This window comes from Porites lutea, chromosome 2, assembly GCF_958299795.1.
Source record: "Porites lutea chromosome 2, jaPorLute2.1, whole genome shotgun sequence".
NCBI classification, from domain to species: Eukaryota; Metazoa; Cnidaria; class Anthozoa; order Scleractinia; family Poritidae; genus Porites; species Porites lutea.
This window is the reverse complement of record NC_133202.1, coordinates 16,896,287-16,908,514: the sequence shown is the minus strand read 5'-3', so window position 1 is coordinate 16,908,514 and position 12,228 is coordinate 16,896,287. Positions and strand designations below refer to the sequence as shown.

At 36.1% G+C, this 12,228-nt stretch overlaps 2 protein-coding genes across 2 annotated transcripts in view; both read left to right on the top strand.

The window, feature by feature from the left end:
- Nucleotides 1-4,251, top strand: part of LOC140925721 (sorting nexin-20-like) — a gene marked incomplete at its 5' end in the record, with an annotated part of 4,774 nt that extends 523 nt beyond the window's left edge. The window contains 2 exons of the mRNA XM_073375615.1: nucleotides 1,491-1,663; nucleotides 3,141-4,251. Of these exons, the coding sequence (XP_073231716.1) occupies nucleotides 1,491-1,663; nucleotides 3,141-3,818 (851 nt within the window). The remainder of the gene's footprint in view (nucleotides 1-1,490; nucleotides 1,664-3,140) is intronic.
- A 3,020-nt stretch (nucleotides 4,252-7,271) lies between these two features.
- On the top strand, nucleotides 7,272-12,108 carry LOC140927893 (sorting nexin-20-like). The gene is made up of 3 exons (XM_073377593.1): nucleotides 7,272-7,445; nucleotides 9,190-9,356; nucleotides 10,384-12,108. The coding sequence occupies exons 1-3, from the start codon at nucleotides 7,304-7,306 to the stop codon at nucleotides 11,077-11,079; spliced, it is 1,005 nt and encodes a 334-aa protein (XP_073233694.1). The 5' UTR covers nucleotides 7,272-7,303; the 3' UTR covers nucleotides 11,080-12,108.
- Nucleotides 12,109-12,228: the final 120 nt, after the last annotated feature.

Genomic DNA, 12,228 nt, shown 5'->3' with positions numbered 1-12,228 from the left:
TTCCTTTGGTGTCAAAGTAACGGTATTTAATAATGAGCAATTATTGAATACGTATGGGGTGAAGAATTATGCAGATCGAGGAAGCTGTTGTGGATAACAGCCTGAGAGGTGTTTACTTATGAGAATTGAACTACAAGTGTCTCTTCTGCGACAATTACCATAAATGACCTAAACACTTGGGGCATCTATTTAATTTTAGGGGTCCATGTAGGAGGCCTTTAAAAGAGAAATGTGTATATTCTCATATAAACTGTAACAAGCTCAACAAAAATAATATGACTTCGGCGAAAATTTCAAGTGAGAGAAATATAAATAGCGGAATATCCGCTTCATCAGTTGATATGTCTAGGAATCCTCATGGCTCTTTCAAATCCCAAAATCGATGTCAGAATCCTCGCTCAGGATTATTGTGTTTGCAACATTAGTCTATCCTTACTTAGAACTTGACATTGAACGAGATAAAATATGCAGAGCCTTGCTAACCAATAAAAAAACTGAATGAATTGAATGATTTTACTCCCTTTTGCTAATTCATATTATTTTGGAGTAATTGTCATGGGGTGTCTATTAGACGGAGGGCATTTATCAGAGAAGGGCATCTAATAAAATGTTAACAGTGCAGAGAGGGTATTTTTTAGATAAGGGGCATTTATTTGGAAGTGGGGGTTTATTAGGTCATTTACAGTGCTTTTTGGAAGAGAATTTATGGTATACAATTTCATCTAAAATATGATAATATGTGTAGTTAGTACTCTGTAGTAAATGCAGCCGCAATACACAGAGATCAGAAAATGCATCGAGTGGTTACTTACAAGAGGTTTAAAAACAACAGAAAATTATAAAATTATGAGCCCAAACAGTGGTCATAGTCGCTTAAAGGGGTGGTCATTTATCATATAGGTTTGAGTGGGAAATTTTGTCGATTTGTGCTCGCTTATAAGAGGTGGTTACAAGAGGTGATTGCAAATGGGGTTCAAGTGTAATCTCATTGCCTTTGGTCTAAAAATCATGGTGCCCAGCAGAGTAAGAGGAAACTTTTCTTATTTAATTGTTCCTCCAACAAGCACTATATTAAATTTGGTTGCCTAAAACACATAGGTTCTTGTCCAAACAGTTTGCAAGGTTCCTAAGCTAAATGGAGCTCTTTAAATACAAATGAAAGGGCCCCAGTACAGCAAAGTTAAAAGGAACGTTTAACCTTATTTTGTCTAGTATGAGGTTTGCTTTTATGACTTTAAATTAAATTTTAATTCTATTGAAATTTGAAGTCAATTTTCAACTGTTTCCAAATTGTATTTTTTTCTATTTAAAAATGTTCTTGTTCCACAGACAAGTCATGTGAAAGGTTTACATGTCAGAACTAAATTTCTGCCTGTCCTAGGCAAACTGACACAGGTTTTGGCACACCCTGCCCAATCCAATCCCTTTCATTCAGATCCATCAGTAAGTTCATGCTTCTCAAGTACAAGTAATATTTTGTTCAATTTAAGGGCGAGGGATTGTATTTGTGCCAGAAGATATCAGCAGTGATTGTGAGAGTGAAGAAGAGACAAATGATAGCATTTGTAAAGGCCGTGGAATATCAGTCACTACTGATCCTCAGAGTATCAAGTTTGAGATATTGTCAACCAGGATTCATGAATATCAGCGCAAGCAATGTGTGGTATGTACAACATACAATTCTGTTGTACTCTGGAATCTTCTGAAGTCACAGTCATGCCTTCTGAGAGAGTGGTGGAGGGTAATGTTAGGAATTCTTGGTGGGAGTGTGCTGCCCGGTTCTGCAAATTCTTATCCTATTATTTTTAGACCAAAATAATGCTGTTTTCCACACCCATTTTTTCTCAGACCTGGCTTCTAAAACCCATAACCCATCTTGAGACCTTGCCTTGACCAACTAACCAAAAAATTTGCTAAAGGCCAGATGAATGATATATTATTCTAAATTCAAGTACAATATACACTCTCATGTCTTTGTCAATAGCCATACCAGAGTTTAAATAAAAGGGCTCAAAAACTATGACCATGGCTCATGTAGGGTAGTAATCGCGACCCCTCCCCCCAGGATTTAGTGGTTGCGCATTCCCCAAAGATTCAGTGAGAAATATTGAAATGGGACACAGGATATGTATTAGTTTTGGGAACAGAGTCTGAAAATCTTAAATTTTATGGCCGATCAGAAGCAGGGCATTCAAATGCTTCTGAAAGAAGTTTGGTAGAATAGTATTACATGTATTTCCCCATTCTTCTTGTAAACTCTGTATACACTAATTTCATGTGTGAGTAGTCCATCATATCCTGATTAGATGCTTCTGTATGGGAGTAATCACGTCCCGGCAATAATATATACCAATAATATTATAATAATATAAAACGATTTGTTCATTCTTAATACCAGCTTTAGAAGATGTAGAAGACATTGAAAACTGATAACAAAAAAGAGGATGAGCAGCTTGAGCTTTTAGAGTTTTTGTTTTGCTGCCCGAAGATACTCGGTTATAAGACACACTGTGAAATTACAACAGATTTAGAGCTATCAAGCAGACTTTTGTTGAAAAAATGCTGTGCCTTATAAGTAAAAAAATACTGTAAGACAAATAGTGGGAAATGCCCTGAAAGAGGTTTGATAGAATAATACTAGTATCCCCATTCTTCTTATAAACTTGTTGTGATTTTATTTTATCTTTGGTTTTAAATGATTTTATTTTCCTTTGTTTATGGGTATGGTAATGGATGTTAAGGACTTTGAAACAATTAGGAAAATAAAATTTAAACCAAAGATGAAATTGAACCACAACATATACAATAATTTCACTAGTGAGAATTTCATCATATTTCAGCTCAAAACAGATAGAGAATGTATGGAAGCTGCTAAAATTGAGCCTGATCTCAGGTTATGTCCTGATTAGATGCTTCTGTAGGAGAGTAATCATCATCTCCCCCTTCTCTACGGGATTTAGTTTAAAAGTTGAATAATTTCCACATTCTTTTTGTAACTTTTGTATACACCAGTTTCACTTGTGATTATTCCATCATATCCTGATTAGATGCTCCTGGGACTCCGGCAGTGATGTGTTTTCTGTATGTTGGCTGAACCCAATTAAATTTCCTCTACTCATCTTGTAATATTTGTATTGTAGTTTTACTCCCTTATGGTCCTGCGAACTGAAGGGATTGACACAGATAGAGCCTTGATAGAGAGACGATATTCTGACTTTGCTGCCCTGTACAAAGCACTCAAGAAGGACCATTCAAGCGTTGTGGAAAATGTTGCATTTCCTGGAAAACTGTTTGGACAGAAAAGCAACTTAAACCCTGAAAATATTGAATTTAGACGTTCATCCTTTGAGACATTCCTGCAAAAGATTTGTTACAGTAATGAAGCACGTCTTCATCCAGCTTTTAGAGAATTTTTCTATCTTCCAGAGTTACGAGAGGCGACAGAAAAACTCAAAGGAGGTGAACTGAAAAGTGGTTTGAAATTATTATTAAACAGCCTTCATCTCCAAATTAAGTTGGGCGATGAAGTGAGAGAGATTATTGCTACTCTTTGTGGAATTGTTGTCATACATGAAGCCCAAAGTAAATTGGAAGAGGCAAATCGTTACGCGACAGCTGCAGTAGAGTTAGCACAAGATGACTTTTACTGTCCTCATTTGATTCCTTTGCTGGATACAGCAGCCACTTTAAGGTGGAAACTTCAAATGGAGAAGAGGACTATTGAGAGACACTTAAACCGTGTTCAAAGAATGAGTGGAATAGAAGCTGATGATGCCTTCACACTCCGAGAACTTGCTGTTACAAGGTTTGACAAGTAAAGTAGTTAGATTACATGTACAAAGTAGCTAGTACAAGAAACATTTTTAATATGTTTTGCTTAGAAAGTTAACTATGATCAACATTGTAACTCTGTTATATCACAAAAGGTTTGACAGATGAATATGAAGATTAGCGTCATGTGTTTTTTTAATCATTAGCATAGTTTTAAGGACCAAGTAGATTCTATTATTAATTTGACTTGACAATTACATCACAAGGAACTGTGAGACATGTGCAGGTTTTCAAAATCTTACAACTGAAAAGATTTTATTGAATCATAGATCTTTGTACATTCTTTACACTCTTAGTGCTTTTATCCATCTCTTATCCCTAGCTTGAAATGAGAGAGAAATAAGAGAGCATTCATAAGTTATGGGTGCATGCTGGGTAGCCGTTTTGACTGCTAAAAAATTAGTAGGAGGTGGTGACTGTTTAACATTTTAAAGCAGGAGACTTGTATTGAAAGAGGATTCATCAAGAAAGTTCAGCTTACAATGATCAGAAAGGAAACTGTGCCTAAAATTTTACAATTTTTTAGTACATTAATACAGGACTGTGTTCTAGCAATGCCCGGTGACCCCTGACACATTACTTTTGCTCTTGGGAAGTTCAGAAATCTTTGTTTTTTTCATAGAAATCATAATAAATTATGCTAGGCACTACCCTGCTAGCAGAGTCGTTTCGATCTTTCCTACTTATCTAGGAAGATCGAAGGAGACTCTGTTCGCAGGGTAGCTAGGCACCTGCATTTTCACAGGTTCAGAGCACTGGGCCTCCTTTAACTTTTCTTAGAGCACAGCCTTGTTATACCTCCTTGTAAATTGTCCCATGGGTGGGAAAGTGGCAGATAATCTGTTATTTCATACTTTATTGTTTGCATTGCAGTAAATTTGATTTTGGAAAATAAAAAATAATACTAAATAAAATTTGACTTAAACAACTTTAGTTTAAAAGAAAATTTATAAGCTAGGGAATACTGTTAGCACTGTAGTGGCTTTTTTCTATGTAAGAATCCAGCATCACAATAACAATATTATCAGTGTCTCTTCCTTCAGTGTATATTATTTTTTGAAAGTTGAATTACGTTTTGAAAGTTGAATGCAACATGAAGCAAATAAATATTAGCCTTTGTAGCTGACAGGGTCATCACATCAGGGTGCATTGAGGGAGAGGAGTTGTGAAGCAGCCAGCGAGAAGAATGGGGAAGAAACCCACCAAACCTCTCATGAACTCCAACAAACAATATTCTGTCAGCTATGTAGTCTAGAAACAAATAGAAAAGGTTTAACTGTATAAAAGTTTTGTCAGGGGCCCCGCAACATGCTGTTCACTAAAACTCTGTAGTTTTTTAGGGGTCACTGAAAAGCATCAGATGTTAGAGTGGGGGCCTCTTATAAGATATCCTTTCAAATCACAAATCCTCATTAGCCCTCGCCCACACGGTAAGATATGAATGATCATTAAGTCGATTCTACATCATACATGAATTTATTTTGTAAGTCGCAGTGTGTAAAGATAATTTTCCTCAGTCTGTTATCTTTCCCATTTTTTTTTGTTCTAGCAAAAGCGAGGAGAAAGTAATATAATATCGTAAATGACTTGTCAGATTTACTAATCCTGATGCGACATAAAAACTCTTCTCTGAACACTATAGGGGCAAGTTGATGTACTAAAGGAAATGACCATTTAATGGTATTGACTAGTTGCAGTGGAAGGCAGAGAGACTACTGCACACTGCAGGGTGATATGTATAGTAACGTAAATTAATAAAGATTGTAAATTATTATATATTTTGCATATCCTGGCAAGGGGGATGTATTTTATCAAGATTGTTGGTCCTATCCATTTTTAAAGTTTAATGTTTTTGTTTGTACAGGTTTTTGTTTTTTCTCAAATAAAAAAGAGTTGTATAAAATTTTGAAGACACGTTTTGTTACATTGTTATGCCTTTTTTACATTTTACCCCGTCACAGAGGCATTTATTTCAAACTTTGTCTTGGACTGGGTGTTTGTTTGAAAGTGATGTTTATTTTGGGTCCCTTTTGTACAATTTGCCAGAACTGCCTGGCAACACTAGTCCCGCCTTGAAAAGAATTCCATTTTAAATCAGGACTCGGTCCAGCTGCTGCCAGATCAATCTATTCCTAAATTGTGTTCCCAGCAGTGATAGTGAAAATTTTGAGAAAAAGACAAAATGATAATTTCATTACTTTTCAAAGCGACCAGTCTCCAGCTGGCCAGTTCTGACAAATAAGTGCCCCAAGGAATGGTTTGACTTATTGCTTTGACAGCTATGTCTCTTGCTTATAACGTTTATTGATAACTACAAGCTTTTGACCCAGCATTCATATTCAGGGCTGGCATTCAATCAAGAGAATAAATTGTGAGGATACTTATGATTTCTAGAATAACAGCGAGACGAATATGACAAAGACTTCGTAGGGAGTATTTTTTAGTTACAATGTAATAGTCACCAAAAATCAGAGCAATAAGTACGAAAAAGCAATAATTTTACCTCTATCACCGATGTGTATGACACACATTGTCACCGAGATCGATAGAGTGGTAAAACTTGTATTCCTTATTTATTTCAGAGATAATTAGCATGGAGGATAACGTCATAATCATGACACCTGGAAACTCTTGTAATTCTCCCTGATACGTGAATTTTTTTCATTTTCAGTTTTGAGCATATTGAGTAGCCTGAATTTAATCTGATTACTTCGAGGGAGTGATAACGACTCGAAGTTATCGGATAAAATTCAGGCTACATATTGAGGTCAATCTTTAGCCTTCAGCTTCCTCCAAAGCCAGGGAAAAGCGGCTTGGGGACGAGGTTGTTTAGTTTTCCTTTTTTTTGGCGGGGGGTGGGGTTAAGGGGTGGGGAGGGGGAGGGGGGCTATATCTATTTGAATATCTATTACAATCTTCTATTCTGTTGTGTTGTTTTGCTTGCTTGATACCCCTTGTATTTAAGTAACGTACGGCAGTAATTGTTAAAACCCGCGTGTACGATCGCGAACCTAAGGCCCCTAAAATTCAAAAAACACCTTTCTTATCATAAATTTTCTTAAGATTTACCGACTTGCCGTCAGGTCGCGTTGTTAAAGAGACTGATGCGAAGTGGGAAACCACGATGGCTTAATAAATTGGAACGGTTCAGGGCAAAAAGATAAAAAAAATTTTAAAAAATGGCGAGAGAACTCTCTCTATCCGGGTCCTCGGTTTTTTCAGTCTGACTCTTCTCACTTCGCGCCACTCTATCACGCGCATTCAATATGACCTTGAAAGGCAAAACCCGGTCAAAGGAAACTACAAAATGATGTGTTTTTGCCAGTTCGGTGATACCTATGAGGAAGAATATTCTTTCCGTTTCATTATTTCCCGCCTTTTCGTAGGAAACCGCGAACTTCCCATAATGCCGTTCCGTTTGACGTGCCATCAGCCATAAAAGGTTTACCTTCGATCACGCACGATCAAATGCATGTTGATGGAGGCGAGGTGCCAGTGGTACGTGGATGATTGCACAGAAGTAAACCCTGATGACCGTTCAGAAAGTTCGTCTGACAGCATTTCCTTCAATGGACAACTTGTTAATCCCATAAGAACTATAATTCATCCCGGAGGTCAGTGTCTATTATGCCAACCTCTTAAATTAAACTGTGTACATTGTAGATTCGAAGTAAAAAGATTCAAGGTCCGATACGCTTCGATGGGCTCGCAAAATTACGCTTATCTCTTGGAAACTTTAATTTAGCTCCCCTCGTGTACAGAAAATCTAGTTGTCTTTAATTTTCAAATTTATCAAAATTAGAAGCAAAATAGATTTATCGGTTGATGCTCTATATATCGGTAGAAAAAAAATTTCCTGTCGGTGCAACTTAAGCTTCGATTCGGTTCAAGAAGCCTGATCGTTGTTTATTTTATGGAGACTCCTTCGAATTCGTAGTAAGTTGTAAAGTACTTAAGCTTGAGTGGGAAGATTTTGTGGTTTCAAACCAAGAAATTAGACTTCGCTTTTTTCTACATGTAAATGTTTCGTTTGAAAACGATACAATTTTTTCTGTTTTTGTATGAAAATGAAAGGTTGCTTTCCGTTGGAAACACTCCATTGTCTTCCTGAAGTATTTTCTGTCTGAAGGGATTTTGAAAAAGCTGCACGGGAGTTTTTGGAGGGACCCTGTCAAAATGTGAAATTTTTTGAGCGTGGTAGTAGGAAAATTATTTCTACTTTTATCCATTCTCTAGTTAACGAGGCACTTGACCTTTTTCAGGCTTTTGAAAAAATGTTTTGTTCCCCAACTCTATGAATTTAATGATTTTAAAGGGAGGGCTCATTTGATTTGGCAGAACGTAAGAACCATGCTAGATTTTTTAATGAGGACAGACAAGAAAATTTGTTTTTTTCAAATCAACCATTCTTTGATTAGCTTATGATTAAAGTCACCTGCACAATTTTTGTGAAAATTTTTCAGTGTGAAGGTAAAAGGTGGCAGGAGTTGGTTGGGAGTGGGTGCTAAAAGAGAGAGTGGAGGAGGAATCCTTGTTAGAGAGGGAACTTCATATACTTGACTGTATTAACTTGGACCACAAATGTTACTGCGCTTTTCACAAACATGCGAATTCTGAAGTTCAAAAGCCAACTGACGATTGCGTTTTTCGCTGCCGTCAATCATCTTAACAGACCTTCTGTGTTTCAAGGTTCATTGCTTGTGATCGTAATTATGATTGACGGCAGCGAAAAACACAATTGTGAAGGCGGCTTTTGAACTTAAGAGTTTGCATGTTTGTGAAAAGCGCAGTAATATATTATCATTTGCCCAGCGTGGAATATTTCTCCAGAAGTTTTTTTCGGCGGGCATATCATTTGTTTGAGGCAAGGATTGTACTTCAGAAATCATGATCAGACTGGCTTGCTTAACACATTACTGTTTGTAGGGTAGGGGGTCTCAGTTTTTGACGTCAAAGTACTGAGAGATATGTAGAACACAGGGAGGGCATTCGTTAACCAAACAAGTCATCCAATGATCATGTAATGTGCAAACTCATTGCCAGATTTGTCTCCCCAACAAGTTTTTTGGGATCTGAGATTTGCCTTCTTTGAAGGCTAGGATTCAGGATTTCTAGCAAAATTGGGGGCGAGGTTGGGGATTGAAAGTGTGCATGAGATGGGGATGCCAAAAATAACTATTAGGATTATGGGATTGAGCGACTAATAGGGGTGGGATGACTGGATTAAAGAACCCTGTAGGGTACCCTCTGATTTCTAAGTGCAACCCAAAATGTAATGCTGATCAGCCCCTCAGTTTGATTGTACACTTGAGTTTTTTTTATTAGGCAGGCCAGCACTGACTTTTCTTGTACTTTTAGAAAAGGGCATTGTCTATATTGGTGACATTGATTCTGATGATGAGGAGAAAGATGTTGATTCTTTAGAGAGCATTTGTAAAGGCCATGGCATATCTATCTACAACGACCCTTGCAATGTAAGATTTGATGTGTTTTTACCCAGGATAGATGAACAAAGCAAGCGAGTGGTAAGTACATCAATTTACGGTTTAAAGTCACAAGCCGGGTCAAGCATACCCCAAGAAATTCTAGTGTTAGTGTCAACTTGTAAGCACCATTCAGAGTATTACCTCTATGTAATTTGCTGTCTGTAAGTACCTGCCTTAGTTAAGATTGCAATTAAAAAAAGTAAAAAAAGTAAACTATAAATATTAATGACAGCTTTGCTTTTAGCCCTGGCTAAATCTATATAGAAAAATGATTACTCAACGGTAAATGCTTCTATCTTTTATCAAATTCCAACTCTCAAAAACCTAATTCTTTATGGAAATGAAATATATCGAGATCAATCAGGAGAATTTATATGTGGATATTGGGGCTTCAGTGAACAGGTTAATGTTTCTTTTTGGAAATTGATTCAGTAAGTTGCTGCGCTACGCTATGCTATTCAGGTATCAAAATAATTCAAATCTCTTAATTCTTGCATGCAATATAAGCAGTGAATTTAAGACTACAGCTTCTCTGTATTTGGTCAGATTAATTGCATGAAAAATCATTCAACCACTGAATTATGGATAAAATTCCTATGAAGACATTTATGGCATACTGAGACTAAAAAGAAATTTTAACTGTCTCAAGTGTGAATTTACTGCTCATTACATATGCAAGAATGAGGAAATGAATATTGAATATTAGTATAGTTACTAACATTTTCATTTTTAAATAGTGAATTTGTTTATAGAATCTATCAGTATGCACTTGACCTATCTTGACTGTAAACTGGGATCAGAATGTTTTGATAATGATTGTTTTAATGATTTTTAAAAGGAGCCGAGTGGTGCTTGTAAATTCTAACCATATTGTTATTGAATATCATTTTTAAACAAAAACCTGCCCTAATATGAAATGTTTCTTTTTTAATTTATAAGTCTAAAGGAATAATTTATCCAGTTAATGATCTTCATCTAAAACCAACTTCCAGGTGATTTTACTGTAGACCCTCAGTAATGACATTTTTTTTGAGGTTCACTTTCTTTAATAAATTTCTTCTTTCAGTTTTATTGTATTATGGTCTTGAGAACAGAAATGGGTATTGATAAAGACAAGGTCTCAGTGGAACGACGATACTCAGACTTCAGAGCTCTGTACAAGTCACTCAAAAAAGACCTTCCAACCATCTTGAAGGACATTAATTTTCCAAAGAGAGTTCTTGGCCAAAAGAGTAATTTGGATGCTGAATTAATTGAATCCAGACGGGTAGAATTTCAGGCATTCCTACAAACTATATACCAACACTATGAAGTACGCCAACATCCAGCTTTCCGAGAGTTTTTCTATCTGCCAGGTTTACGAGAGGCAACTGACTTTTTAATAGGTGGGGAATTAAAAAATTCCCTAGAACTGTTATTAAACAGCTTGCATCTTCAAGTGAAGTTGTGTGACAAAGTAAGAGAGATTATAGCTACTCTTGCAGCAGTTGTGGTGGTACTTGAGGCTCAAGACAATCTGGAAGATGCTGAGCATTATGCAATGGCAGCTCTTGATTTAGCTCAAGATGATTATTTATGTTCTTATGTGATACCACTGTTGGACACAGCGGTAAAACTGAGGCAAAAACTACAAATGGACAAGAAAGGTATCGAGAATCATTTATTCCGAGTTCAAAGAATGACTGGTCTAGATGTTGATCATATGTTTAGCCTGCGAGCCCTTGCTGCTATGAGATTTCAAAAAGAAAAGACTAGCTCATGATTCATGATCAATTAAAAAAAATTGCTGTTATAAATAATTATTTCTAAATGGCTTGGTTTTTTTTTTACATGCTTTGTATAGAATAGCCCAGTTTTGAATTAAAAATTACCGCTGAATACAAACATTACCAACACATTCATACAAGGTTAGCCTCGATTTAAAGTATAATATTCAGAAATTCTAGCAAGTAAGTGTTTGAAATTTGAATATACCCAATAGACAGAGTAATAAACAGGTCTTTTTCTCGTTGGAATTTGTGAATTTATTACTTCAGATGGAGGCTAAGCCTGTAAAAATGTGTCGTCACTTCTTTAATTCAGCGGTCATAGCAGGGTGCAAAGAAAATCATTTTTACAGCTTGCCATTCGGGCAAGCTGAAGCTAGCATTTACTAGCCCAGACGTCATTTCAGCTAGTCCCAAAAACGTTTTCTTCTTCTTTTATTCAAATTCCTCATAAAACAATACTTGCCCGTCGGGCAAGTTAAAAACAGAATTCACTAGCCCGATAGCAAAATCCACTAGCCCCGGGCTATCGGACAGTACTTTCTTTGCACGCTGGGTCGTAGTGAACTCGAAACTGGACCATTGAAGGTAGTGCATCTGTTGGTTTCTCCTAAAACAATAATATAGTCTATAATAATAGTTTACAGCACTTGTTCTCATTTTCTAAGAGTCAATTGGTCAACTCAAACTTGTAATCCAGTTGTTAAATATGCAGACAAGAGAAATGTAAAATTTTGTACAGAACAGTATATTGAAGGCTGTAATATTATTATATATTGGAAGCTTGTGAATACTAATGTCGAATCAGTGTAAATGAAGGGCCATATTTCCAGCTTGTGCAGAATTGTCAATATTTATAAAACTCTCTCGAGTTATAAACCAGTTGGTTTTTACAGGTAATTATCATTCAAATTTATCAAAAAAATGAAGTGGTAGTGTTGTTAATAATTGTATAATAATATAAATAATATATTCAATTTAATAGTTGTTAATTAAGATACAAATTTAACCACAGAGCTTGAAATTTCCTGATAATTAAAAAATAATTCCAAGTACAATTTATTGTCTTTGTTCTGTGTGGCAAAATATGAAATATTAAAGACATTCAGCAAGTATAAAAATAAGAGTTCTAAGGGCATGTCCAC

Coding starts and splice junctions, on each gene's coding strand:
- LOC140927893 (XM_073377593.1), top strand. CDS start 7,304: ATGTTGATGGAGGCGAGGTGCCAGTGGTACGTGGATGATTGCACAGAA. Junction 7,446..9,189: donor AACTATAATTCATCCCGGAG/GTCAGTGTCTAT, acceptor TTGTACTTTTAG/AAAAGGGCATTGTCTATATT. Junction 9,357..10,383: donor ATGAACAAAGCAAGCGAGTG/GTAAGTACATCA, acceptor TTCTTCTTTCAG/TTTTATTGTATTATGGTCTT.